At 50.7% G+C, this 27,934-nt stretch overlaps 3 protein-coding genes across 3 annotated transcripts in view; all 3 read left to right on the forward strand.

Annotated features, from left to right (window-relative positions):
• The window catches only part of LOC117997523 (histone H2B type 1-C/E/F/G/I), an 881,166-nt gene that overhangs the window by 47,934 nt on the left and 805,298 nt on the right, over positions 1 to 27,934 (forward strand). The gene's annotated exons all lie outside the window — the stretch shown is intronic.
• Positions 12,041 to 24,351, forward strand: LOC118027232 (butyrophilin subfamily 2 member A2-like). Its single transcript, XM_035030450.1, has 8 exons — positions 12,041 to 12,152; positions 12,573 to 12,701; positions 13,464 to 13,811; positions 20,039 to 20,320; positions 21,687 to 21,887; positions 22,258 to 22,278; positions 22,376 to 22,402; positions 23,729 to 24,351. Exons 2-8 carry the CDS (start codon positions 12,617 to 12,619, stop codon positions 24,349 to 24,351), a joined length of 1,587 nt encoding a protein of 528 aa, XP_034886341.1. The 5' UTR covers positions 12,041 to 12,152; positions 12,573 to 12,616.
• Positions 27,313 to 27,934, forward strand: part of LOC117997506 (endogenous retrovirus group V member 2 Env polyprotein-like) — a 10,204-nt gene continuing 9,582 nt past the window's right edge. The window contains exon 1 of the mRNA XM_034985852.1: positions 27,313 to 27,727. The gene's annotated coding sequence lies outside the window, so the exon portion shown is untranslated. The remainder of the gene's footprint in view (positions 27,728 to 27,934) is intronic.

A 27,934-nucleotide genomic window follows, 5' to 3' on the forward strand; every position in this document is an offset into this window, starting at 1 on the left:
TCCTTCTGTCGGAGCTCATAGACAAAAGGATCGAGCAGTACTCAAAACTTAACAGACGTCTGACTCCATGGAGTTGGCGTCCTAGCGAGAGGGAGAGAGAAAATAAACAAGTGACATACGCCAAAGCATGTCCGATGGTGACCTATATGTTATGGAGAAAAGCCCAGAAGAAAGATAAAGAAAGGCAGGGGAGGAGGGACTGGTCCGGGAGGGTTTTGAGCAGTCTCCTTATCTGTAAACCGCGGACAATAGCCCCCACCTCATAAGATTCTCCTGAGGAACAAATGAATTAGTAAAGGCCTTAGCAGGTGCTCCATAAATGTGAGCAATAACAAGAGAAAATGAGAGCTTATTACTGTAATCATAACATGTGGAGCTGTTCAGTTTGAGGGATCTGATTAATTTTTGTTTAGCTGCACAGAGCAGGGCTACAACCAAAAGATGAAAGTTCCAAGGAAGCAGAGTTTGCCCTGTAGGAGAGTAACTTTCTTACAATTAGCCTTGTTCATTTGTAAGGTAGCGAGGTGCCCATTTGGGGAGTGTTTAAGCAGAGAGCTGATGGCTGCCAAGTGAAGGATGCAGTTGAAAGGGTTACTGCTACCTGGTGTGGGCAACTAACAGCCAAGTTTTAAAATTCTTTTAAAATATCAGACTTAATATTCAACTAAAATTTACCCATAAACTAACCTGACCTATATGGAATGATACACATTCACTCGACAAATCCTTTTTGAATTCTTCTGTTGGTCATTTTTGGAGATGAAGCAGAGAGATTATAGTACAGTGGAAATGCACCTACTGTGTTACATCAAGATCGACAAACAGCAGGTGGCATCATGTATTTCTGCATTACTTTCTTTTTTTTAAGATTTTATTTATTTATTTGAGAGAGAGAATGAGAGAGAGCACAAGAGGGGGGAGGGTCAGAGGGAGAAGCAGACTCCCCGCCGAGCAGGGAGCCTGATGCGGGACTCGATCCCGGGACTCCAGGATCATGACCTGAGCCGAAGGCAGTTGCTTAACCAACTGAGCCACCCAGGCGCCCTCAGCATTACTTTCATAACGTCCAAATGTTTTCCTTCTACAACCTAAATGATTGTCCACTGTTTTCTCTATTATCACGCCGATTCAGAACAGCATACGAGGTGATGTGGGAAACAAAGGCAGAAGAAAAAGTTAAACATCCTTACTGCTTACAGTCCATTGACAAGTCCTTAGGCAGAGTGACCTTCCTCTAGAAACTCAACTGCCTCAATGTTGATACTTTGCTAAGGGCAAAAGGCAATCTTAGCTTAACATTATCCCAAACTCCAGGTTCCTGTAAGACTTCTTTAACATATAAAAATTCTTTTGGAAACTTCCTTTATCTCTATGCCCCAAGATATGTTAGCAATCATCCTCCCCACATATGGCCCCCTGATCTACATCTGAAGGGTCTCATGACTGAAGGGTCTAAGTAAACAGTAATAAATGACCTTTTCCTAACACCAGCTAGCCCCTAGAGGTCCTGGAAACCCTGCTTCCAAAATTCCTTAGTGACTTACACTATCCCTAAGCCCCTCCCAATTTGAAAGTATATAATCAGTCACCTGTCACAACCCCAATGCGGCTCTTTCTGCCCACAGGTCCTGTCCCTGTGCTTTAGTAAAACCGCCTTTTTGCACCGAAGACGTCTCAAGAATTCTTTCTTGACCATTTGCTCTGAATCCCTACATTCCCACGTCACCAGTTACAAGCAGAAACTCTGGGGTGAGACATTTGGCTTTAAATCTGAGCAGCCTACTCCTCTGTCAGTGACCTGGGGCAGCTTTACTCGGGTCTCTGAGCCTCAGATGTCTCTTCTGAGTAGAAGGAGCTCACCATTTACTGTTTAAAAGTGATGTTCTAAGGATTACATGTAATAATGCATCTATAAAACATTAGCAGAATTCCTGTAAAAGAGTCAGCCAGTAATTAGCAGTTAGTAAAGCTAGTTTGCATCCCCACCCTCCCACACACCACTGGATGTGAGGCACATTTAATGGCAACGATCTGACCTTGTTTGGACCCTGATTTGAAGAAACCAACTGTAAAAATACATTTTTGAGAGACATTTGGGGAAATTTACATATGACTGGGTTTAGATGACTCAAAGAAACTACAGTAGTCTTAATTTTTATTAGGCGTGATAAAGGCGTTGTGGTTTGGCGGGGGGGGGGGGGGGGGGGGGCGTCCTTAACTATTTGGAGACTTAACCTTATGGATAAAACTGTATGGTGTGTGGGGAGAAAAGTGAGAGCAGAGAGATGCAATATTTTCCATCCAGCAAAACATTAGAGTTGCTGAAGCTGGGGATGGACACCTAAGGGATTCTTTATACTATTTTCTCTACTTCTGTGTATGTTTGGAATTTTCTTTAATAAAAATTTTTAAAATATGCTGAAAAAATGGCATGAACACCTACCTAGTACACTGTTGAATTATAAAATGGCACGAAACTTTAAGAAATCATTTGGAGGGGGGGCCTGGGTGGCTCAGTCATTAGGCATCTGCCTTTGGCTCAGGTCATGATCCCAGGGTCCTGGGATCGAGCCCCGCATCGGGCTCCCTGTTCTGAGGGAAGCCTGCTTCTCCCTCTCCCACTCCCCCGCTTGTATTCCCTCTCTCGCTGTGTCTCTCTCTGTCAAATAAATAAAATCTTGAAGAATAAATAAATAAAATAAAATAAAATGTCTAACCCAACACTCGTAAAAAAAAAAAAAAAAAGAATTCATTTGGGAAAAAAAAGGAATTCATCTGGTAACAAAAATACATTCATTGATCCACAAATATTTACCAAACACCTACAATGTATCAGACCCTGTTCAAAGTGCCAGGGAAAGAGGTGAGCGAGACGTATACAGAGTTCCGGCTCTACAGTGAAACAAATACACAAGATGCCTGAAGGAGATAGAACTAAGATACAGCTGTGGTTCTCAGCCGGGGATTGAGGATGAAAAGCACGCCCTCAGGGAACATTTGGCAATGTATGGAGACATTATTGATTATTGCAAACGGGGGCGGGGGGGGGGGGTAATGCTCCTGGCACCTAGAGGGTAGAGTTCAGGGATGCTACTAAACATCCGACCACGTACAGGACAGCTCCCCACTGTCCCGGTCAAAATGTCAATAGTGCTGAGGTTGAGAAACTCTCAAGCAAGATGGGGTGGTCAGGAGTAGCCTGTTTGAGAAGGTGATGGCTGAGCTGAGCTGAGACAGGAATGATGAGAAGGAGTAAGCCTTCTTCTGAGAGGAGAGCATGCAGGTGTGGGGGCAGAGTCCTTGGGGCTGGAGAGCTGAAGTGGAAAAGGAATAGACAGAAGGCCTTTGAAGGGAGGTGGCTAAAGAGGAAGTGGGGGAGGGGGCAGGTCACAGAGGGTGTTCCACTGCGGGCCATGAGCCCAAAGCACCAAGCCCACTCAAAATGCCAAGTCTCAAGCTGCACCCCAGATTTACAGAGTCAGTCTACATTTTAATAAGATCCCCACCTGGGGCATGGAGATCTGCATCTCAGTTAGGGAAGCATGCTCTGGAAAATGGTAAGGAATTGGATCTTATTTAAGCTGCAAGTGACCAGCTGAACTGGAAAGACCCCAGGCCCTGGGGCCTTGACCCAGCCAGCCCTGAAGGAGTCATCAGAGGGTCTTGGTCTTGTTATGAGAAGGAATTCAAAGAGACATGCAGCACAGTGGACAAGCGACATGAGGGGGGAAGTTTACTAAAATGAAAAGTATACTCTGGTGAGATGAGAGGGGGAGGGAGAGAGAGAGAGGGAGAGAGGGGGAGAGAGAGAGAGAGAGGGAGAGGCCACGACCTGGGGGTTGGGTTTCTATTACTGACAGTTGTTAACAAAGGGGGGGGAATATTCATTACTTGGAGCAAGGATTTCTTGGTAGGACAGTTTCCCACCTTTTCTTCCTCACTTGCTCAGCGCTTTCCTGTCGTGGCGCCACCATCTTGGGCCTGTCTGGTGGGATCCGGCCTCTCATGGACGCTGCCAGGACAGGCCTCTGACCTTCCCCACAGCTGGCCACGGCCTCCTCCTTGCTGGCCTCCAGGCATCCCGTTAGAGCCTCACTAACTGCCCACCGTGACACAAGGACCACTGGCGGGTGCAGGGGGGAGGCTGCCATGGTGACCTTCCCTCCCCGTGGTGCGCGGTCCATGGGGCAGGGCCGAGTGCAGAGGAGGGAGACTCTTCAGGAAACAGTGGCAGCCGGCTATGCCCGAGATGAAGGCGCAGGCTTGGATCGCGGTGGTAACCGTGGAGGGGCAGAATGTGGATCCAGGTTTATTTGGAAGCGGAGCTGATAGGACTTGGTGGTGGGTTAGATGCTGGTGAGTTAGATGCTGGTGGTAAGGGGAGGATAGAAGCAGGGATGACTTCCCAGTTTGGCCTTGAGCATATGCATGGATGGCAGGCCACTAGGAGAATAGTAATGCAACCGGGTTCCCGTTGGCGTTGGGATTGTGTTCGTGTGTTCTGTGTTTCGAACATGCTACTTCTGCGGTCAGAGCTCTCTCCTGTGGTGCACAGGGCCACTGCCCCCAATTTTCCTGTTGTCAGCCGCGTGTCTTTGCCAAGCCACCCCTCCTTCACTTTCGGCTTGGCCAGTGGAATATCGGTGAAGTGGGCCTGGGCTCTAAATGTGCTTGATATAATCCCCTGAGATATTTGGTTTATTTTGAGGCATGGTTACAGTAGAAACCTGTCGAATATGCATACACCCCGTGTAGAGTAGATGTTAGTACCATTATTATTTTTTTAAAGATAAGAATGGTAAATCCTTGCCACTGATTAGTTGGGAGACTATTTTGGCTATGTCTGAGGTTCCTATTTTGTGAATCTGAGCTGCTTAATCATTGCTGAGCATGAAGATGGGGGAGGAACCTGAGGACAAAGGGCCCTTGCTTAACTTCAGGGCAGGATCTGGATAAGGGATAATCCCAGGGTGGAGAAAACTCCCTTGCACCTGAAAATCTGTTTCCAACCTGCTCACTATTTCCTGAAGTCTATTTAATGAGGGACATAGCCTTTTATTCAGCAATTAGAAATCACAGATTTCAAATGCAATATTAAAAAAGTAGAGCAAATGAGTTTTTAAGGTAGATAATGATGATCTCCCTCACTCTCTCATCTTTCTTTTTTTATTCAACCAGTGGTTTGGGCACCTGCCCCTGTGTTTCAGGCACTAACTGCAGTTCCCCTCAAGTATGCCAATGTGAAAAACAAGAAGGCTCACCTTACAGAAGCTCATCTGATAAGGGATAGGGTTAAGAAGTCAGCAGGCCCTGGGCATCTGAAACTGAGTACCCAGAGGAGGCTGGATATCCTGAAGTCAGACTTCTCGAATTCCACAAATTGGCCTCAGGTACAGTCTATTTTTTTTTTTAAAGATTTTATTTATTTATTTGAGAGAGAGAGTGAGAGAGAGAAAGAGCACAAGAGGGGGGAGCAGGAGAGGGAGAAGCAGACTCCCTGCTGAGCAGGGAGCCCGATGCGGGACTCGATCCCGGGACTCCAGAATCATGACCTGAGCCGAAGGCAGTCGCTTAAACAACTGAGCCACCCAGGCGCCCTACAGTCTATTTTTAAAACAAACAGAAATAGGGGCTAAAGGTATGTGCTTCATTCCGTGCATGGATGAGCCCATGCAAGCTTTCGGACTCTCCCAGAAATTACCATCCCCGGAGCTGAGACCAGCATTTCTGGAGAGTACCTCTCTCTTGGCTGACAACAGCCCAACAACAGACAAAGCAGAAAAGACTGTGCAGGTTTATTTGTTCTCTAAAATGGGGCTTGTTTCTCAGGTCCCCTCTGAATAAAAACAGCTTTCCCCACTGAGGCTGAGGAACTTATCCACCAAAATTCATGTTTTCCTTCCAGAGTACAGCATCATCTCTGGTGATTAGCTGTCCAGCGAGGGAAGACATTTCCCAGCATCTCTTGCAGCTGGGGCGGGGGGAGAGGGGGGCCCATGGATTGACTCTCAGCAATAGAATATGGGTGGAAGTGAGGTGTGTCACCTCTGGGCCAAAGGCTTTAGGAGATGGCCACTTTCTTTTTTCTGGCCACATGTGGAGGACCCTGCTGTCAGGGATGGAGGCTCACAGATGAAAGGGGTCACACCCACAAAACCTACCTGCCAACCAGAAGCAACTGACAATTATGTGAGCAAGACATTAATTACTGTTGAATTGAGCCCCTGACACTTTGGAATATCTTGTTACAGCAGCTAGCGATACTCTAAGCAATTTATATACCTTTCGTGTTCTAGAATATATAGAAATAGCAATCGTTCTTCGGGGAGGAGGTGTTTGCAAAAGTTTCCTCGCTTTCCCCAGCTTAGGAGCCCGTCCTTAAATAGCCCTGACGCAAATGACATCAGAGGAATTTGGTGACGTTCGCCTGGTAATCGAGGTGCCCAGGCCAAGAGCACGTGACCTTATCAACAAGTCTGGCACTTTGGTGTGTCCTTAAGCAGTATCTGGGAGGGGGTGGGGTGGGGGGAACCGAGCCTTCTGGGGCCCTTGCCTGAAGTTTAGCATCTAGTTTGGTTCTTTGTGTCAAACTGATGTGGATCCTCCAGGCAAGAATGGAATGTTTCATTCTCATTGATAGGATTTTGAGCATGAAGCTTTTGGTAGCCTGTGAATTTTAAAGACCACGTTTCCCAGCGAGTAAGAAAGCAGGAAGCCCTCGGAGAAGGGGCTTGTTTGCATCTTCGTGGCTGCAGCATTACATTGGGAGAAATAGTATCTCCCGTTTACTATGCAATTGGCTTTAGCAAACGTGTCTATTCTCCCAGCCTGCTCACTGGCAGGGCAGATTTTTACATTCCGAGCTAACTCGTCCTTCCTCACTCCTCTGTAATGCCATGCCCACTCCTATTTTATCGTGTCTCTGAACTCAACCCCATGCCTGTCCTCAGTCCTTCACAGTTTCATGATTTTATGCTTGTGGTTCTTCGAGTGATCTGTGGGGCCCTCGGGTCCTCAAGAACACCTAGTCCCTTCCTGAGGAGCACTTCTCCCAGCAGGTGCCGGGGAACGTCCGGACAGGAGGGAGCGCGAGTTCCAGAGCCCTCCTGCTTCCAGAAGCCCTACTGGAGGCAGTCTTGATTCTTCCTGGATGGGGCCAGGTACCTCGGGCCAGACTGCCAATAATGTCAGAACGGCCAGGCATTTAGGAGCTATGGATACCCAGGTAAAAATAACCCACTGATCATTCTAGAGCAGACAACTGAAAGTTACTCCTACACATATTTCGAATACCATATTGGTGCCTGGAGCACTTCACAGCTGCATTTTTTTTAAGATATTATTTTATTTATTTATTTGACAGAGACACAGAGAGACAGCACAGATAGGCAGAGCGGCAGGGAGAGGAAGAAGCAGGGAGCATGATGCGGGGCTCGATCCCAGGACCCCGGGATCATGACCTGAGCCGAAGGCAGACGCTCGACGACTGAGCCACCCAGGCGCCCCTCATAACTGCGTTCTTGACAGGTGAGCTGAAGTATCCAGGGGAAAGTGCACTGATGTCTACCACTTACTTTAAAAGGCATGAAACAAAAAAATAAGTAAGGATTGAAATACACAAGTGAGAATGAATGGAAGGATAGATTATAACAAAGTAAGCAGCAGTCCAGAGCTGGTCTGGCTGCTCAGAGATACATCCATACCACCACCCCCACCCCGCCCCCACAGTGGCCTCCGGAGACTTCTGCTCACTTCTCGGTGGGACGTGGGGGCAAGTGCAGAGTTCGGGCTCTAAATCCACCTGGGAGCACTCCTGGCTGGTCCCTAGGAACTGCCTCTACCGCCTTCCAACTGTTTCTGTGATGCCTTTGAGAAAGAGAGGTTTTCCTCCAAGAAGAACTCCTCCTGACCCTATGGTATCAGGTCAAGAACTTCCTTGCGTTGCTCCAGAGGGTCTGAGCAGGGAAGGCGAAGGGCAGGGCGAGGAAGGAGAAGAAAACGTCCCCGCGGTGACTGGCACCCAGCGCTTTGGGTTCAGTTGTGTTCCCGATAGCTTCTGTGGCCCTCCAGGCGCACACTGCTGTGGGCCCGGGGGGCTGACCTCCAGGCTCTCCCACCAAAGGCCCCCAGGCCCCCTCCTGCAGCTGGACAAGTGGTGTTCATGACCTTGGCAGAAGGGGAACCTGTGCAGGTGGAAACTAGGGGGTGTCTCTGGAAGAAGGTGTCCTAGGGGACTTGGCATAGAGTTTGGGCTTGTGTTAGGGAATTTGGGGGAGGGCTCATGGGAGTGGGGCTTTGCTCTAGACAGGATGCTGCCGGGGAGGTGGGGAGGTGTCATTCTTTATGGGGTTAGGGGTTAGGTCTTAATAGGTCTGGTGTAGGAGGAAGACTATCTATGGAGGCTACAGCTGGAACTGGTGAAGGTTCAGCAGTCTGTCGAAGCCTCTCTCCCAGGGCGATGTTTGGTCCCCGCTGCGGTGTGGACGTGTTTTCCTCCACGTTCATACACAGTTGCTGAGTGGTCTTGTGCTCATCTCGATCCATCATAGTGACAAATGCTCTTGCCTGATGTTGCTGTGCTGTAAAATTGCTTATGTTCAACAGAAGACTGAGACCGGGCCGATGTCCGGGTGTTGAGGGTTGCATTTTTCCTTCTCAGGGCACCGTCTTGACCTGTGGCTTCTGGCTGGGGTTGGTCCATGGGGAGCCATAGCAGATGCTAGAAGAGGGAGAGAGGAGAGAGAAGTCTGGGTACTTATTCCCCGGGGGGCTCTCTCCCCGCGGGGCCCTCTCCCCGCGGGGCCACCTGTAGCTGGCTAGACATTCCCCTTCAAAGGTCAAAGCTCCTCTTAAGAGAGCCCTCTCTACACGACTCTGTTCTTTTAGGTCTTCAAAACAGCCTCTTTCCCTCCTCCCCTTGGGGTTAGGGGTGGGTGGTAACCCCGGGGTTCCTGGCTCCAGGGTATAGCTCTAGCCCACATTTTGTAAACAGCTCCAGAGGGAAACCCTTCCTGAATTATCCAAGGTGAGTGTGCTGTCTGATACCTGTTGAGAGCCTCCCTGGGACAGGAGGCTCCCCAGAACGCAGGCTCCTTGATCCTTCTACAGCGCTGGGCTCTGATAGAACTTGTATTGGAATGAAGCGTTATGAAGATGGCAGGATCCTTCTGGAGCGCATGGCTGAGTCCCCAGCCCCAAAGCAGAACTTTGTGCAGCCACAGAGGCTGCGAGCCTGAAAAGGGCTCTGGGGCAGACTCTCCTGTGTCACCCGAGTTCCCTCCCCGGCCGGGAGAAGACAGGCAGTATGTGCACTGCAGGTCAGGCCCTGGGCAGCCTCGGGAAAGCACGCTGAGCCGGGCTACTGAGCGGACCATGTACGTTCTCCACGGCTGACTCGGGCCTTTGGCTTCACGGTGAATGTGGGGCACGGAGCAGCAATCCCGAGCCTCCTCACTCCAGAGAAGCTTCTTTCCCCCACAGAGCTGCTCGGGCCAGAGTCTGTGACAGGGGATGAGAATTGGTCAATGTTAGACCGTTAAGCAAAGACAAAATGATAAAAATGGGGAAAAAATATAGACAAGTCATATCTTAGAGAAAGAGCTAATCTCCGTAAAATAGAAAACAACCCAGGAGAAAAATGAGTAAAGGAATTACTAGTTCTTCCGGGCGCCTGGGTGGCTCAGTCGGTTAAGCGACTGCCTTCGGTCAGGTCATGATCCCGGGGTCCTGGGATCGAGTCCCGCATCGGGCTCCCCGCTCTGCAGGGAGCCTGCTTCTCCCTCTCCCACTCCCCCTGCTTGTGTTCCCTCTCTCGCTGTGTCTCTCTGTCAAATAAAAAATAAAATTAAAAAAAAAAGGAATTATTAGGTCATAGAAATTATTAGTTCATAGAAAAGGAAATAACACATGAAAGCTTCTCAGTAGAGAACCAGGTACATATGTCAGAGTGCCCTTCTCCAGGAAAGATCATTCTCACTGTTGGATACAGTGCTTGGTAAAATTTCTACCTAATTCCATCTCTTCGTTCAGGTTCTCCAAAAGCTGACTTTTGAGTCGAGGACTTGGGTGCACGTGGTCTACTTGGGAAGTGACCCCAGGAAACCCAAGTTCAGAAACAAATAAAGGGAAAAAGTCAACTAAGTGAAAAGTGGCAGAAAGGGTATGTTAGCTAGTTGGTTACTGTCTGGGCAACTGGGCCCAATCCCACCCTGTACTCTCAGAACCCTCCTGGCAGGGGTGGGTGCCTGGGCCCCGTATGCACAGCCCCCATCCCCCTTTGGGTTAAGGCTGCCCCTAGGGGGGCCAACTCCCCTGCCCTCCCACGTTGGGCCACCTGTATGCGAAGGAGCAAGCATCATCAGTGTTAGAGAAAGCTCTCAGACGGAGAAGAAGTAGGCACCTGGGAACTTGTCACCTTGCAGGAAACTATCTACCTGAACTGGACCAAGGGCACATGGGATTGCACATTGACAGCGTTCTTTACGAGGCTCCGCCTGGAGAATGTAGGGAATGCCTGGTAAGGTCTGTCAGCAGCCCCCTCCACGCCATCCCTGCAGCAGCCATGACTTCCATCTTCCAATACATGTCCACGTTCCGTGGCCCCACTGCCCACCCCCCGACGACCAGGGACTGGATCTGGTCCCCACACCCCACCCACGCCAGGCCGGAGGGCAAGCTTTGCACGTTTTGGGGGAATGGCCCAGCACTGTGTCACCAGTCACACCCTAGCAGGTATGCCTGGGAGGTTCGGGAGGGCAGTTTTCATGCACAGTGTGGTGCGGAGAAGCAAAGGTGGGTGATCTGGCGGGAGAGCGACTGAAGCAGATGTATGGACAGACTGCGTTGGGGGGTGGCCTCCCACTTAGCTTTGTCACTCAGGCGCTGAACAACAGCTGAGCGCAGAGCCCAGGCTGGGCCTTGTAAGGGAGAGAGAGGAATCACAGAGGGCAAGTATCTGCTCCCGGGGAGCACAGACTCCGGTCCCTGGGAAGATGGACTCACGTCACCTCGGCAGCAAGAACGCGGGACAGGCTGGAGTAACGGGCAGAGCCTGCGAGTCGGAGGGGTCTGAGAACACGGCCTACTGGGAACGTGTGGAGTTGTTCTGGGAGGACGGAGACATGAAGGCTAGGCGGGGCCCCAGAGGCAGAAATGGAGAGCGACGGCGGGGAGGGGGGAGGCGGTGCGGGCCTCGGGACTTCGAGCCCTGGGATGTAAGGCCGTGCAGTTTTGAAGTGAATCAGAAGCGATTTGGAAGCCTCCCGAGGAAGCATGTAGGCACTTGGGGAAATACTAAGAAATGTGCGTTGGAAGATTATTCTAGAAGCTAGAGAGTGGCCGGATTGGGGTCTGGGAGGGGCGCTGTGTGGGTGTAGGGGGTGTTGGGCTCAGCCAGACCACCCACCACCGGCAGACCATGAAGCCCACGGGAAAGCCTCTGCTGGCTGCCGTCTTCCAGCCCCCACTGGAACGCGCCTCCCTGTCCTCAGTGCCTCTCACTGAGCCCTTTCGGAACGGACGACGGCGTCCATAAAGGCGGCTGCGCTGCTGTCTCGCTTCGTTCTTTACCAGCCCCTCCCTCTCCCGCGCCCCCACTATCGCCCCCACAAGCCCCGCAGCTGGAACAGATTCTTCTGGCTCGGGAAGTAAGGCCGCTTATGTTTCCCTCATCGCCTCCCCAGCCCCAACTCCAGCCACTACACACTCATCCGTCTACACACAGAGGCCGCTCCGGGAGTTAGCCTGCTTCTGAAAATGAGAAAAAAAGGACATTTTAAACGTCCAGAGATAATCGCAAGAAGCTACACGCCGCTGTGCGATTTTAAACTTTGTGTGTATTCTGCCTGGTGACTGGTGAGTAAGTGGGCTCAGGGATGCCATTGGCTGGTTGACCCACAGCCGGCCAATCCTGGGCTCTAGACCATTCATTGGCATCTAAGGACTCTGTGGTCACAGTGGACCCGGTGCCGGGTCCCGCGGCCGCGCATGGCGCGCACGCCGCGACTAATGCGAGGCGAAGAAAAGGTTTTTTTCTCCGCTTTCAGAACGTTTTGTTCTCCGATTGTGATTATGAGATTAGAGAGAAGAAGGACAACAGGAAAATCTTCATTTGACCGTCAGAGGAGATAAAACGCAGAAGTGAATTCGAGAAGGTAGGAAAGGGAGGGTCGCGCGAGGCCTCCGGGACGGGTGGGGCGGTAGGTGGGAAGTGAGACGGTGGAAGGCAGGGTCCCCGGGAGAGGGCCGGCTCTCCACGGCTGCCCTCACCTCCCTGCGCTCTGCAGGATTCCAAGGGAGGATGGGGAGGCGGGGCGAGGAAGGGTTGGAAAAAGATCGAGTGACACCTGCAGAAACTCAACTCTGGCCAGAGAAGTGAGCCGGGGAGGGCGGAAAGCTGCTTCCCGGATCATCGTCTGTGGCTTATCCGCGGAGTGTTTAAGGAGTCAGTCTACCGGGAGAGGAAGGGCGCTGCTCATCACAGAAGTTGGGGCACTGAGGACCCCAGTGCGGATCACAGGAAAGTTTGACTTCGGTCAGAGCTGGCGCCAAATTTCTCCTCGTCTTACCCCCAGGCGTCGTGTCGCTGACTCTCCCGGGAGCCGCGCGTTTGGCTCAGATGGCGCCAGAGGCTGCCCTGCGCGGGTCGGCGCCCCGCTCGCTTCTGACCTTCGCGCTCCTCAGCTGCTCTGCGCTGCCCTCAGGTAGGGGCGCCTGCCTCGAGCTCCTGCCGGCCCTTCGGACGGCAAAGATCAGCACTTCAGTCTGCAGAGCGGGAGAGTGAAGTCCTGCGGCGGGGGTCCCGCGGCTGGGGTCCCGCGGCGGGGGTGCCGCGGCTCGCCCTCTGCACGCGCTCTCCGAATGTAGACCCGCGCGGAGAAACCCAGCGAGGGCCACAGAGGCGGGCTGCGCATACACTTTTAAGTTCTCCAGTAGCTACCTTTAAAATAGCAGAAAGAAACAGATGGAATAAATTTTAACAATGCATTTTGTTTAACCCCAAATAACCAGAATATTGTTATTTAAACTTTGAATTGATGTAAAACATGAACAGTGAGATGTTTGACATTTTTTATTCTAACAGTTCCAAATGGTGTGTATTTTACATTTACGGCACATTCCAGTGGGGACTAGTTCGTGGCTGGTGGTACCATAACGGACCCCTCAAGTGTATCCTACCCTCCAGGCCCTGCGCTAGATCGGGGGGATAGGGGGAAATCTCTGTAAGGCCAGGGTCAGCACGAGGTCCTCAGTATGTGCTTTTTAATAAGTGTTAGCCGTTTCAGTCGAGCCCCCCACCAGCTATCTGGCTGCCCACCAACCCCAGCTACCGGCCCCCAACAGGTCAGCTCAGGAAGCCCCTGTGGCCTTAGAAAGATTACTTCTGTCCCCCGGAATATCCTCTTCCTTTCCTGCCTTAGATCTCTGATGGCCGCGCCGTCTGATTCTGCTCCTTTGTTGAACAGCCCAGTTTACTGTCGTGGGGCCAGCTGACCCAGTCCTGGCCATGGTGGGAGAAGACACCATGTTCCACTGCCACCTTTCGCCCGAGAAGGACGCGCAGCGCATGGAGGTGCGCTGGTTCCGCGCGCAGTTCTCCCGGGCGGTGCTCGTGTCTAAGGGCGGGCGAGAGAAAACGGAGGAGCAGATGGAGGAGTACCGGGGAAGGACCACCTTGGTGAGCGAACGCATCAACACCGGGAGCGTAGCGCTCGTCATCCGCAACGTCACAGCCCACGACCACGGCATCTACCACTGTTACTTCCAAGAAGGCAGATCCTACGACGAGGCCATCGTGCGCCTGATGGTGGCAGGTGTGTCCTTTCATTTTGCTGGGTTGCTTTTCCGGGTGACCCTTAGGAGAGTTTCTCTCCTAACCTCAGGCCCACTGCAGCCCAGCAGATTTTAAAACAGGGAAGGTGGCGGGGCGCCTGGGTGCCTCATCGGTGAAGCGTCTGCCTGCGGCTCAGGTCATGATCCCGGGGTCCTGGCTCATTTTTCAGCCGGAGCCTGCTTCTCTCTCTCCCTCTGCCTGCTGATCCCTCTGCGTGTGCTCGCTCTCTCCCTCTCTCGGTGTCAAATAAAATATTAAAAAGAAATAAACAGGGAAGGTGGCTTCCTCCTGCCCAAGGACCAAATGAGTGGGCTTGCCCTGCCAGGCTGTGGGCATCAATTCCTGAGAAGTGCACACAGAGCTCCGCTGTAGCCTTTAACTGCTACAGATAATTCTCATGCCTACTTAGAGATCTCCAAGGGTCTTGCTCAGCGACTTGCTTTAGAATTAGACACTTTCATTGTGAATTATAATACACATCCAGAAAAATTTATAAAACATTAATGTACAGATTACTGAATCACTATGAACTGTAACCCATGTGACCACTACTCATATCAACAAATAGAACACTGCCTTCTCCTGACAAAATACCACAGACCAGCTTAAACATCAGAAATGTATTTTCTCACGGTTCTGGAGGAAGATCAGGCTTCTCCTGAGGTTTCTCTCCTTGGCTTGCTGATGGTCAGTTTCTCACTGTGTCTTCACATGGCCTTTTCTCTGTGTGGACACATCCTGGGTATCTTTCTCTGTATGTACTGGTATCTTCTTCACATCCTAAGGTACTGGAGGTTAGGAATGGAGGGGGGCATAATTCAGTTCATAATATGCCCATTCTCAAATTTCCCAATTGAAGCATGTTCCTAGAAGTGCTGTATAATGAGAAATATTTCTCTTCCTCTTTTAAAAAAAAAAAATTTTATTTGGGCACATGGGTGGCTCATTCAGTCAAGCATCTGCCTTCAGCTCAGGTCATGATCCCAGGGTCCTGGGATGGAGCCCCGTGGTGGGCTCCCTGCTCGGCGGGAAGCCCGCTTCTCCCTCTCCCGCTCCCCCTGCTTGTGTTCCTGCTCTCACTGTCTCTCTCTCTGTCAAAAAATAAATTAAATCTTTTAAAAAAATATTTTATTTACTTATTTGAGAGAGAGGGAGAGCATGAGCCAGGGGGAGTAGCAGAAGGAGAGAGAGAAGCGGGCTCTCCACTGAGCAGGAGCCCAATGCGGGATTCCATCCCAGGACCCCGGGATCCTGACCTGAGCTGAAAGCAAACATTTAACCAACTGAGCCACCCAGGTGCCCCTCTCTTCTTCTTTAATAGATACTATAAATTTGTTTTCTAAAATGCTTGTGCTAATATACACTCTTACCAATAGCATAGGATTCTCCATACATTTTTCATCAAGTCCAAAGACAAGTTTTTCACATTCGATTTCAATCCATCTCTTCTTTCTTTTTTAAAAAAGATTTTTATTTATTTATTTGAGAGAGTGAGAGAGCACAAGCCGGGGCGGTGGGGGGGGGGGGGGGGGGGGGGGGGGGAGGCATAGGAGAAGCAGACACCCTGCCGAGCAGGAAGCCTGACTCTGGGATCAGTCCCAGGACCCCGGGATCATGACCTGAGCTGAAGGCAGCCACCCAACCAAGCCGCCCAGACACCCCACCGTTTTTTCTTTCTAGTCAGTTGTTTCCCACAACTGGGAGGATCAACCCCCATCCTGGACCCTTTTCACTCCCTTTCCTGCCTTTTCCCCTCCTCTCCCATAGCCTTCTATGCGCATTTTACTTACTTATCCTGTGTGTTTTGTCTCTTCCGCTAGAAGGATGTTTACTGTTTTGCTCCTTTTGTAAGCCAATGTCTGGAACAGTCTGGGGTGTAAGAACTGCTCAACAAATAGCAACTGAATGGATGAATCTGCTCCCTAAAGCTGTAAGTGGTCATCATATCATGCTATCTCCATTCTGAGCCTGAGATCTGCTTTTTTAACCTTTTCCCCCAAGCCTGTGGTCAGGCCGTGTTTTTAATCGTCTTTGATGTGTGTGTTAGTCAGGACATGCGAGGAGATGCTCTGGTAACAAGCAGCCCTCGGAACCCAGTAGGTTAAAAGAACAAAGGTCTATTTCTGACACGTGAAACATGTCCTCATGAGTCAGGTGGGGCTCTAGTCCACACGGACCTCGCTCAGGGATCTGGAGCTTTGCAGTTCACCTTAGCAGAGGGAAAGAGAGCCTGGCAAATCATTACTGCTCCATGTTCTTTAGACTCGTATTTCGTTGACCAAACCAAGTCGCGTGGTTATGCCTCCTGGTACAGTAGAGGGGAACTACAGTCCCAACTATGTGCCCAGGAGAACTGAAAATTTTTGAATACCCTTGAGTACCCTGAAAGTACCTTTGCAGGCTTTTGTTACTGGACTTTTTTTTTTTTTTTTAAGCTTTATTATCCAAATCGCAACCAGAACCCATCAGGATCTGACAAACAACAGCAATTATTCACCACTCTATCTCCAGCATTGAGCAGATTGCCTGACACCTAGTAGGTGCTTAATAAATAGTTATAAACTGAATGAAAAACAAATATATAGCTGATATCAAAATTTCAGAGTGAGGGGGCACCTGGGTGGCTCAGTCGTTAAGCGTCTGCCTTGGGCTCAGGTCATGATCCCAGAGTTCTGGGATCGAGCCCCACATCGGGCTCCTGCTCGGCGGGAAGCCTGCTTCTCCCTCTCCCACTCCCCCTGTTTGTGTTCCCTCTCTCGCTATGTCTCTCTCTGTCAAATAAATAAATAAATAAATAAATAAAATCTTCCAAAAAAAAAAAAAGAATGTTAAAGCATTAAAAAAAAAGAAAAAAGTTTTAGAGTGAGTTTAAACTATCGAGAGTCTGGAGGCAATCAGGATGACACATGGGGATGTTAATCTAAAGCTGTACAGTCCATTAGCAATAAAATAGATGCCACAAATGTGAGCCACATATATATTTTTAAATTTTCAATAAACACATTTAAAAAGGCAAAAAAAAAAATTCAGAGTGGGAAAATTTCTCTTTGGGCCCCCTTGCATCACAGACATTCGTAAGTTCATTCAGCAAATACTTCAGAAACCGCTCCTATGTTCAAGTCACTATTCCAAGTAACCGAGGTGGAAGCAGTGAAGAAAATACACCAAGGTTCCTGCCCTCATGGCACCCACATTCTGGAGAGTGCAGAGAGCCAATCAATACAATATTTAATTAAACTGCATCTTAGATGGTGGTGAGCACTGTAGAGAAAATAAAGCAGAGAGGGCTTGAGAATGCAGGGGGGCTGGGGGAGAATAGCTTCCCTGACAGGATGGAAATCGAGCACAACCAGAACGAAGTGAGAGAGTGAGCTGTACCCCTCGGGGGCTCAGAGGACCCCACGTGGAGTCCCAGCACAGCACCCCGCACCAGGGGTCCAGAGAGGGGACCACAGACTTTGTCATCGAACTCTCTGACTCTGAGAGTGAGAAGAGCCACTGTCAGGAACCACATGGGGACAACATAGGGACGTCCCTTGTCTCAATAGATAGTAATTTTTGCCTTTTTTCCCTTTCTCCAAATACTAATTGTATTGAGAGTGAGTGACTTGTCCAGATGATTTCATTAAAGCATGATTAAGTATCAAGCCTGTTGGCCCCACAGGAAAACGAGAGAATTTGACCAGAGGACTTGGGCAAGGCTTTAGAATAGAAGTGGCATATAAACCAGGATTTCTAGGTGTTTATTTTTTATTTATTTTTTTTTAAAGATTTTATTTATTTATTTGAGAGAGAGAGAATGAGAGACAGAGAGCATGAGAGGGAGGAGGGTCAGAGGGAGAAGCAGACTCCCCGCCGAGCAGGGAGCCTGATGAGGGACTGGATCCAGGGACTCGATCCAGGGACTCCAGGATCATGACCTGAGCCGAAGGCAGTCGCTCAACCAACTGAGCCACCCAGGTGCCCCCTAGGTGTTTATTAATAATGGTTTTAAGGTATGACCTCATTCTCAGGGCCAGTTTATTATACTTTAAAAGAAACGTTTGAAGGCTGGAAGAGCCTTTAAGATACACCTAAATCAATGGCATTTCAGTCGATGAGACCAATGGAAGTAAGGCTTAGAGGACACGGTGGCCTCCCCAGGGGACCTCAATTCACAGATGGTAGGAGACGCCATCTTTGTCACCTAGAAGGGCAACCTTGTATGTGATTAATAGAACATATTGAAATATTAGCAGCCGAAATAGCTCAGTTGGGAGAGCGTTAGACTGAAATATTGTGGCAGGAGGGTTTCTCAACCCTGGTGTCCTGACTCTGTTCATAGCAGCACTGCACGGCTGACCAGGATGGGTTTGTATGTGGCAGGAACCCTCTGTTCTTTCCCTGTAAACATGACCCTGGCCAGGCCTGCCCCAGTCTGAACTGAGTCGTAGAATTGTTTATTTATGTTTTTTGTTTGTTTGGTTCATTGGCTGGTTGATTTTGTCCTTAAGTCTATTGTCTCAAACTTGCTTTGACTGAACCCCATGGAACCCCATTTTGTAGAATTTCCTTCCAACTTGCTGAATTCTTTTGAGTCTTATCACACTTCAGAGTTTCTGCCTGAGCCTTTCAGTGTGCAATTGTTTTTTTGTTTTTTGTTTATTTCTTCTTGGCAAAAATCAGATGGAGCTGGTAGCGCTAAGACTTGCATGATTGCTTTAATTTTGTCTTTTGTCTTTTGTCTTTTAATTTGTCTTCATTTTGTCTTTTAATTTTTTGGATTGCCTTAACAAAGGAATTAAGAAGTTTGGATGTGAGGCGCCTATGGTCAGTTAAGCGTCTACCTTTGGCTCAGATCTTGATCTCAGGGTCCTGGGATCCAGCCCTGAGTGGAGTCGTCAGTTGGGTTCCCTGCTCATCGGGGAGCCTGCTTCTCCCTCCCTTCCTGCTCCCCATTTGTGCTTGCTCTGTCTCTCTCTCAAATAAATAAAATATTTTAAGATTTATTTATTTGAGAGAGCGAGAGAGAGCAGGGGTAGGAGCAGAGTAAGAGGGACAAGCAGACTCCATGCTAAGTGCAGAGCCCACGCAGGGCCCGATCTCAGGACCCTGAGATAACGACCTGAGCTGAAACCAAGAGTCGGATGCTCAACTGACTGCACCACCCAGGCGCCCCAATAAATAAAATCTTTTTTTTTTTAAAGAAATTTGGATGAGACAATGTTGTCCAATAATAAACAGGAATTTTATTTTGTTGAGCTGTTCTAAAATAAAATTTAATTTAATTAAGAACTTTGGATGATCACTAGACCCCTGGCTGAAGGGGCAGAAGTCTTCTAGGACCGTGCACTTAACAGGTCTTGAACCAGACTTCTCTTTTATTAGAGATTCTTTTATAGACGGTATAAGTTGGGAAGAGCCTGGAATCAGGATTTTTTGTGATGCTCTGCTGACATTGAGGAGGTCATACGTTATCCTGAGGATCCCAGGAGCACCCAGATCTTTCTAATTGGTAGATGCTGTGGAGGGATCTAAGGACATCCTCTGGCTGACTGAGCCCCTGGGAGGTACACGTCTCTGAACTGGGGTAAGGGTTGGTTCTGCATTCTAGTTCTGTCCATTCTCCTAAAAACAACCACTCCTGATGACCTGTGTCACTTGCAGCCCTAAGCCGGGAGAGCAGGGACAATGTCTTGAGGTCAAAAAGTTTCCCACGATTCTACCTGGCCCAGCAGGCTTCTGTCCTTATCGGATTATTCCCGAGCTTCGGGAGACCAGCGCTGCTGAGAAGTCCCCGCAGGACGGAAAGTGAAATCCGCAACTTGCTTGTTTCAGGTCAGAGCAGACACACTCACCCAGAAGTGAGACAACCAAACCCACAGTCACTTGGTAGGAGACAGACGGATGCGCGTCACTGTGATGGGGTCACGGGTGGAGCACAAAGCCAAGTGCCTTCAGAGACCTCATGATGTATTGGCATATTGGTCTCCTGATGTTGTCCAACGCCAGGGTCTTCTTCCTTCCTCTCCTCCATCCTTCCTTTCCTCCCTCCTTTCACAGAAGGAGTCCTGTGGGAATGCATGGAATACGAACAACCAGCTTCTCCGGCCACTGGCCCCTTGCTGCCTTCCTCCATCCCCTGGCTCTTCCCGGGGAGAGCTGATCTAAGACACTTAGGCTAGGACGCCATTGCCTTTTTAGCTGCTCCCTGGTCTCTGTCCCCAGGCCTGGGCTCTAAGCCCCTCATTGAAATAAAGGGCCAGGAGGATGGAGGCGTGCGGCTGGAGTGCACGTCCAGAGGCTGGTTCCCGGAGCCCCGTGCAGTGTGGAGGGACCCTCTCGGTGCGATCATGCCGGCCCTGGAGGAGGCTTACACGGCGGACGCAGACGGCCTCTTCGTGGTCACCACGGCCGTGGTCATCAGGGACTGCTGCATGAGGAACACATCCTGCTCCGTCAACAACACCCTGCTTGGCCAGGAGAAGGAAACTGTGATTTTCATCCCAGGTTGGTTCCCTGCCCTCTGGAGGCTCATCATGCCGAGGCAGGGTCCTCAGACAGAGCGGAGCCTGGAACAGGGATGGGGAGATAGAAGCGTGGGGTGGAAGGGCCCTGAGCCCCGAAGAGCTGGAAGACTCTCCCTTTGTCTTGCCTCAAGGGGAAAATCAAAGTCTTCTCTGAGAGTTGTTTCTCTGTCACAGTCCTTATCCTGCAGCAATTTTTTTAAAGTTTATTTACATTATCTCTACACCCAACGTGGGACTCGAACTCATAACACCCTGAGATCAAGAGTCACACACTCTCCTGACTGAGCCAGCCAGGCGCCCCTGCAGCCATTTTTAAAACATTTAGAACAATCATAAATGGAGAGTGGTTTGGCCAAGTGTCTATTTACACCCAGAGGGCTGCCTGCTGAATCTCTCCCTTCCTGCCCATGGCATTTCTCAAGGGAAGGGTGGGTGGGATTGTCTATCTACAGACATGCACGAATTCATTCAACAAATACTTAACAAGTATCACCTACATTCAAGGCATTGTTCTCGAGACTGAAGATAAATCAGTGAACAGAATACATAAAGATCCCTGCCGTCATGGGGCTAACATTCTAGGGTGGCAGAGAGCAATAAGTGAAATAATTAATCTGCAGATTATATCAGATGGAGGTAAGTACTGTAGAAAAACTTAGTTGGGGGAGGGGACAGGGAGTGCTGGGGTAAGGGGGAGTTGTAATTATAAATAGGATGGTCAGGGAAGTCTTCACTTGAAAAGATGGCAGTTGGGCAAGTGAGGAATGAGCCGTGCAGATATTTGAGAACCAAGCAACCCAAGGAGTAGGAACAGCACATGCAAAGGCCCTGAGGCAGGAGCATGTCGGACAGCTTCAAGGAACCCCAAGGGACAGGTCTGGCTGGTGTGCAGGCAAGGATTGTTGAGGGAGTCTGAGTGACATAGGAAACACTGCAGGGTTTTGAGCAGAGAAGTCACAGGATCTCACTCCAGCTGCTGTGCGGGGGACAGACTGCAGAGGATGTAGACGAAGCAGGGAGCGGGGAATTGCAATCTTTCGGGCAAGAAGGGATGGTGGGGTGTGCCGGGTGGCGGCTGTGGTGATTCAGTGGTGGCTGGTTAGCCGTGTTCACCCTGGTCCTTCCCATGGCAGCCTCAGGGGCTCCTGCTTTTTTGGCTCCTGGGCCCCCAGCCCTGGCAATTCCTGTGGGATGAGCCCTTGCAGAGCCAGGGTCTCTGGGGTTTCTGAGAAAGAAGCTCACAGAGCAGGGACCCCAGGGAGCCCTTCCCAAGGGCATCGTGAGGGGCCCTCTCATCCGGGCTCTCCTTCTCTCACTGAATGGGACTCTCCTGGCTCCCTTTTCAGAATCCTTTGCTCCCAGCACCTTTCCCTGGACAGTGGGCCTCGCTGTCATCCTGCCTTCTCTGCTCCTCTTCACCGCCGGGAGCATCTGTCTCATCAGGAAACTCCACAGGGGAAAAGAGGTTGAAAATGAAGAGAAGGAAATTGCATGTAAGGAATTGGAGACAGACCATGCGGAAAAAGAGAAAGAACATCAAATAAAAGGTAAAAGAGTAGGAGGACAGGTCCCACAGGGCCACGGCTCTGGCAGCTAGAAGCCTGGGGACAGGGAGGAAATGGACAGAGGCCACGGCAAGGGGCCCGGACCCATGGCAACCAGGGACTCACCCTCCCACCTGCTTGCTCCCATTCTGCGGACTCAGCCCCACGCTCTGAACAAACGCAAACCTAATAAGCAGTGATAACATCCAGCCTCCGGTGCATCGATTGTTTCTGGAATCTTGACAATTCCAGAGGCAGGGACAGTGGGGGACAGGGGTGATCACGAAGGACCCACCCTCCCTCGTCTAACACAAACTCAAATTCTCTGATTTTTTCTATTGAGGACCTGAATTGGTTTCTGTTTCTTTTTCAGAGCAACTTCAAGAAGAATTACGTAAGTGTACCGTTTCCTGAAGTAGTCCATGCAGGTGTGCACTCTGCTCGGTTGCCAGCAGCTCCTGCAGCTCCTCTGTGTGTCTGTCCCCTTGCAGGATGGAGACGAGCCCTGCTACAGGCCGGTGAGCGCCGTGGACACGCCCTCCGAGCTCAGGCGTCTGCCCCCTGGCAGCCAGCAGGGCGTATTAGAGGAGACGGGCAGGGGGCGCTGGGAGGCGGAGGGGCTGGGGTGAGCCGCAGCGCTGGGTCCCAGCTCTGCCATCAGGGAATCCCCACAGCTCCTGAGGATGTCCTCTTGTTTAGCATAATTTTATCTATCATTACCAGAGCTTTACCATACATTTACCTTTTAGTTGTTGCTCTTTGGATCCTGGATTAATTTGGGAGATGGTATAGACTCTGCACAATTGGAGAACCAAGTGATGGAAAAGCAATAAGCTCCCCCAAGCCCAATTCAAGGGGGGATGCTTAGGTGTCCGGAAACACCTCTCTGCTCCCGGGGAACACTGATGCTCTGGGAATGGCCTGTGAGGGGAGGGGGTTGGTCAAGAGAGAGAGCATAGGATCCGAATTCCTCATCCTAATGAGCACTTCGCATCTTATGATTTCTCCCCTTCTGCTCAAAAGCACCAAGCAATCCAGGCTTTACCAGATACTGTGGTACTCGAACCTTTCCTCTTTAGGTGAATTTCAGAACTGTCAGAGTCAGACATGTCAACAACGTGGGGAGAGGAGAAAATCACGTTTACGTGACAGAAATGTCGATCAGCTGAGTAGTAACTGTAGGTGGGAGATCTGCAGAATGTCAGGGGTCCGAAGCCTTTCCTACATCCCGAGAGGGCAGAGACGTAGGCGTCAGACCCATGTTGTTAATGCAGAAGCAGGTTGTGGAGACGTGACCCTCCCTTTTTCTCCTGGGAAGGGTGCCCTTGGGAGTCATTTAAATCAGTTGTCACCTGGTGAAACTGATGGAATCCGGAGAACCAATGAAAGGAGCTTTTACTACCCAGGAATCTGCAGGGGAAAATTGGCATTAATTGCTTCACTGGGAGAGGGAGCAGGATGGGCCTCTTTGCTGGTTTAAACCAAACTGGAACGTTCCTAACTAAAGAGAGTCCCAGAGACCATATGTGTTGAATAGAAAAAGGGACAGAGCGGAGAAAATTGAGAGAAAGCGGGAGCCATGAATTTTGGTTCCTTTGCTAAACTTTCCACCTTTTTAGACCCCTGACGATCCCCTCTCTGAGGCCAGGCTCCTGTCATCCAGGAGGCTGAAGTACAGCCTCAGGACTTCTGTGAGCTAGCTGCCTGGGAATTGGGATCAAGGGCCCTTCATGGAAAAGGCCGCCACACAGGGATCTCCCACCACCTTTCTGGGACCTCCCCGGGGTCCAGGAATAGCACCATCTCCTGAGACCCCAGGCCTAAACTGGAGACTTCTTCTGCAGCCGATGTGGTCCTAGACCCGGACACCGCTCATCCTGAGCTCTTCCTGACGGAGGACGGGAGAAGTGTGAGAAGAGGCCCCTCCAGGCAGAGTGTCCCCGACAACCCGGAGAGATTCGACTGCCGGCCTTGTGTCCTGGGCCTGGAGAGCTTCTCCTCAGGGAGGCATTACTGGGAGGTGGAGGTCGAAAACGTGATGGTGTGGGCTGTGGGGGTTTGCAGAGACAGTGTTGAGAGGAAAGGGGAGGCCCTACTGGTCCCCCAGAATGGCTTCTGGACCCTGGAGATGTTTGGAAACCAGTACCGGGTCCTGTCTTCCCCTGAGAGGATTCTTCCCCTGAAAGAGCGTCTTCGTCGGGTGGGCGTCTTCCTGGACTATGAAGCTGGAGATATCTCCTTCTATAACATGAGGGACAGATCACACATCTACACATGTCCCCGTTCACCCTTTTCTGGGCCCCTGAGACCCTTCTTCAGGCTGGGGTCTGATGACAGCCCCCTCTTCATCTGCCCAGCCTTCACAGGGGCGCGGGGGATCCTGGTGCCTGAGGGCGGCCTGATCCTCCACAGGACAGGGACCCGTCACAGCCCCCACGAACAGTGCCCTGGCCTCAGAGCCAAGTAGAGAAGCCTTGGCCATCTCTGCACAGCACCCCGGAAGGAAACAGGCCCTCCTTCCCGGTGCACACACGGAAGAACCTCCTCCAGAGGCCCCTCCGATCCCCGCTTCAGGCCCAGCCCCATCCGCCCCTCATTAGGCTGTTGCTTTAGTAACTCGTCTGCTGGGAACCATGGGGCAGGGTCCGGCCTCAGAGAGGGGCTGCCACATGGCTCCCACCCATGAAGAGTGTGTGAAAGTGACAGGCTCTCCCATCAGAGTGACACATTGAGCCTGACGCTCAGGTTGACGTCAGACGCTGTGGACTCAGGGCGGGGGCATCTGGACACAGCAGGCTGTGAGGGGAGGGAAGCCACCGCTGGAGGTCAGGGACAGAGGAAGCTGCCAGGGGGCTGGGAGCCTCGCCATCACAGCCGAGGGGCGCAGGGGCTGACGGTCCATTTCCACCCCTCCCCTGAGCTTTCCAGACCACACAGCAAAGCCCTCCCAGCCTAGAACTGAGCTGGAGAAGGATGACGACACATCTCAGCCTGCCTCAGGTGTCCCCTCAATAAACTGGGAGTCAGTACTCGGTTACTGAGTGTGGCCTGAAGTCTAAGGTCTTAGCTGAGCAGGTGAGTACTGAACCAGATGGATCCCGGGGTTCAGGTTCAGTGGGGAAAGCAGCACTTTCCCACTTTTTGACCTCAGGCTGCCTTTAGACATTAAAAATTATGGAGAGGGACCCCTGGGTGGTGCAGTCGGTCGAGTGTCCAACTCTTGGTTTTGGCTGAGGTCTTGATCTCCTCTGGGGTGTGAAATCGAGCCCCTGCATGCTCTGTGCTCAGCAGTCTGCTTGAGATTCTCTCTCTCACTCTCCCTCTGCCCTTCCTCCTGCTCTCGCTCTCTTGCTAAATAAAATCTTTAAAAATGAATAAAAAAATAAAAATTATTGAGGACCCCAAAGAGCATTTGGGTTATATCTGTCAATATTTATGGCATTGAAGATGGAAACAGACATTTTAAAAATGTATTTATAATTTATATTAAGATAGCAATAATAAACCCATAGTAAGTAAATATAAAAATGTGTTTTATGAAAATAACTTGTTTCCAAGGCAAAATAAATTTTATTGAGAAATGTGGCATTCTTTGACATTTTTGCAAATCTAATATCTGGCTTTTACTAGAGATGGTCTGGACCCTCACATGTGTGTCTGTACTCAGTGTTGGGGTATCATAGGCCAGGTCATCTCTAGAAACTTCATTGTACACTAGTGAGAGCAAAAACAAATAATGTCATTATTATTGTTATGTAAATAGTATTAACCTTGCAGACTCCTTGAAAGTGTATCAGGGACCACCCCCACCCCCCCCAAATCTGCAAATCATAGGTTGAGAACTGGGATAGAGGATCCTGGAACGGAGTCAGGTATCTAAAGTGATGGCTTAAATGGTAGTAATCCAATTGTAGAAAGTGGGCTGAAAAAAGGTATTTAAAAACTACAGCAGTGACACATGGACACCTTCTGAAAAGTATGGGGCACTGAAATAGCTGACTTGGTAAGATGGAAGACTGGGTTATTAACATGTATGTGTTGTTTTTATTTTTGGTTCTCTTGTTACAGTATTATTTGAACAGGTTTAACCAAAAGCACAGCTCTGCAAGTCCAGTTGGGAAACCAGTGCTGCTCATGAGTAGGCAGGCCAGGTGTGAAGTCCCGGTGGGTCCAAAGACCCACCAAGAGGGTCCTGGGCTTTGAGCAGCATAGAAATCGAAGGCAAGCCAGGAAAAAGCGAGAGCAGTAAACTGAATAGTGTAAGTGATACAATATAGCAGACAGAGAGTCTGGGAGACTCAGAGAAGGGAGTGTCTGTTAGGAGCTTATATTGGAAAGGGGTCCAGGGTGCATGTTCCTTAAGGAATCCAGGTAGGATCCAATCAAAGGCGACTGGTGTTATTCTATAAAACCCCAAAGGTCGGGGATGTTGACACCAGTGAAAACCGAGGTTTGTTGGAAGCTAGTGTCCCGAAACATGCTCGGCCCACTTCTTCTCAGATGTTATCAGGCATATGGGGGCCTAGGAGGAAACTCAGAATGATGCACTTTCTTGCCTCCGTCTTGGAGTGGGAACAGAGCTTCTTTGGTTTACTCAGATGCAAGGTGAAATACAGAACATGAGTACATGGGGCCTACCAGAGAAACAGGAGAAATGGAGTCTTCCTAAAAGGCAGTCCCTTCAGCTTCCCTCTGTCACTAATAACTCTTATGCTGATTTTAAGCCACTTACAGCCTTGCAGTGTTTCCGCATTCTGTACAATAAAGCTTGGAGCAGGTTTGTGTATCTTTTAGACGCTTTCACTTAGGCCGAACTCAACCCTGACCCTCATCCTGAGAAAGAGGCCAGTGAGTGTTGGTGGAGAGAGGGGTGATGGGTGGGCTGGAGGGTATACTGTGGGAAATCACTTGTAAAATAAATGAAATCGAACACTTGGGATAGGCATTTAAATTCCTCCAAACCAACTAAAGATGGGAAATGAGAAGGGGGGTGAGTGGGGTTAGGAGGAGGTGAGTCACGCGGGGGCCCTGGGCAGATGGCCCCCAAATGTGCTGGTTCTTTCCTAGTCCTCAGGTCTCCCCAAAACCATCACTTCCTCCAGGAGACCCTTCCTGACTTTGCCATCAAAAGTGGTCCCGAGATAGACCAGAGGCTGTGTTTTGAGCCCCCGCCCCCGCCCTCACCACAAAGCCCGTGGCTCCCTGCGCGTCACCTTAGAAGAAAAGGCTGAGCAACCGTGTTGGTTTTTTTTTTTTTTTTTTTTTTTTTTGAGCGGTATATGTCCTAGGAATGCGGAAGCGGGATGTTTGCCAGAAAGAAGTCGGCCGAAGAAACCGGCCTAAACCAGCCTGTGCCGCGGGGGACCCCAGCGCGGACCCTTCACCCACTCTCTCCTCGCGACGATCCTGACGCTCGCGGCCGGGGGCGGGGGGCGGAGACTTGACATGCTAATGAGACACGCGGGGCAGGTAGGAGGCTGCGCCGCCCACTGCGCCTGCGCGCGGCTTCCCGGCTCGGCGCCCCTGCGAGCCGGGCGCCCCTTCGTTCCCGCCTCAGCCCCTCTGCAAAGCGCGGTCGCTCCGGGAGCGGCCGGGACTTCTGCTCCCAGTGGCAGCCCCCAATAAACGCTGCGTGCATCTTTCTTGGCCTCATGTCAGTGTCTGTTTGCGCTGAGAGCCAACGAGCCCTGGGGTCGGAACGTATTCCGGCCACCACGCAGGGACCCCAGGAGGGAGCCCCGGTGAGTCCCCGAGGAGCCGGAGCCGGCGGACGGCCGATGGAGCCCCTCCGACCCTCGGGACTGATGAGCGGCCTGGAGCTTTAGTTCGGCGTCTCGGCGGCGGTAAGTTCTGCCTCCGGCCTCGGCGACTCTGCCCCTCCTGCCAGGCCCCGCCGACGGCTTCGCTTCGTTTTGCCTCTCCGTCTTCACTTCGGCCTGAATTTCTCCGGCGGAAGGAGGTTTTCTGGTCCCGCGTTCCGGGGCCGAGTGTCCCCTGCCGCCAGACTCTCACCTCCCCGGTGTTGGTCCCCTGCAGGCTGGAGGACCCTC

This window comes from Mirounga leonina, unplaced genomic scaffold, assembly GCF_011800145.1.
Source record: "Mirounga leonina isolate KUSES-001 unplaced genomic scaffold, KU_Mleo_1.0 Mir_366, whole genome shotgun sequence".
NCBI classification, from domain to species: Eukaryota; Metazoa; Chordata; class Mammalia; order Carnivora; family Phocidae; genus Mirounga; species Mirounga leonina.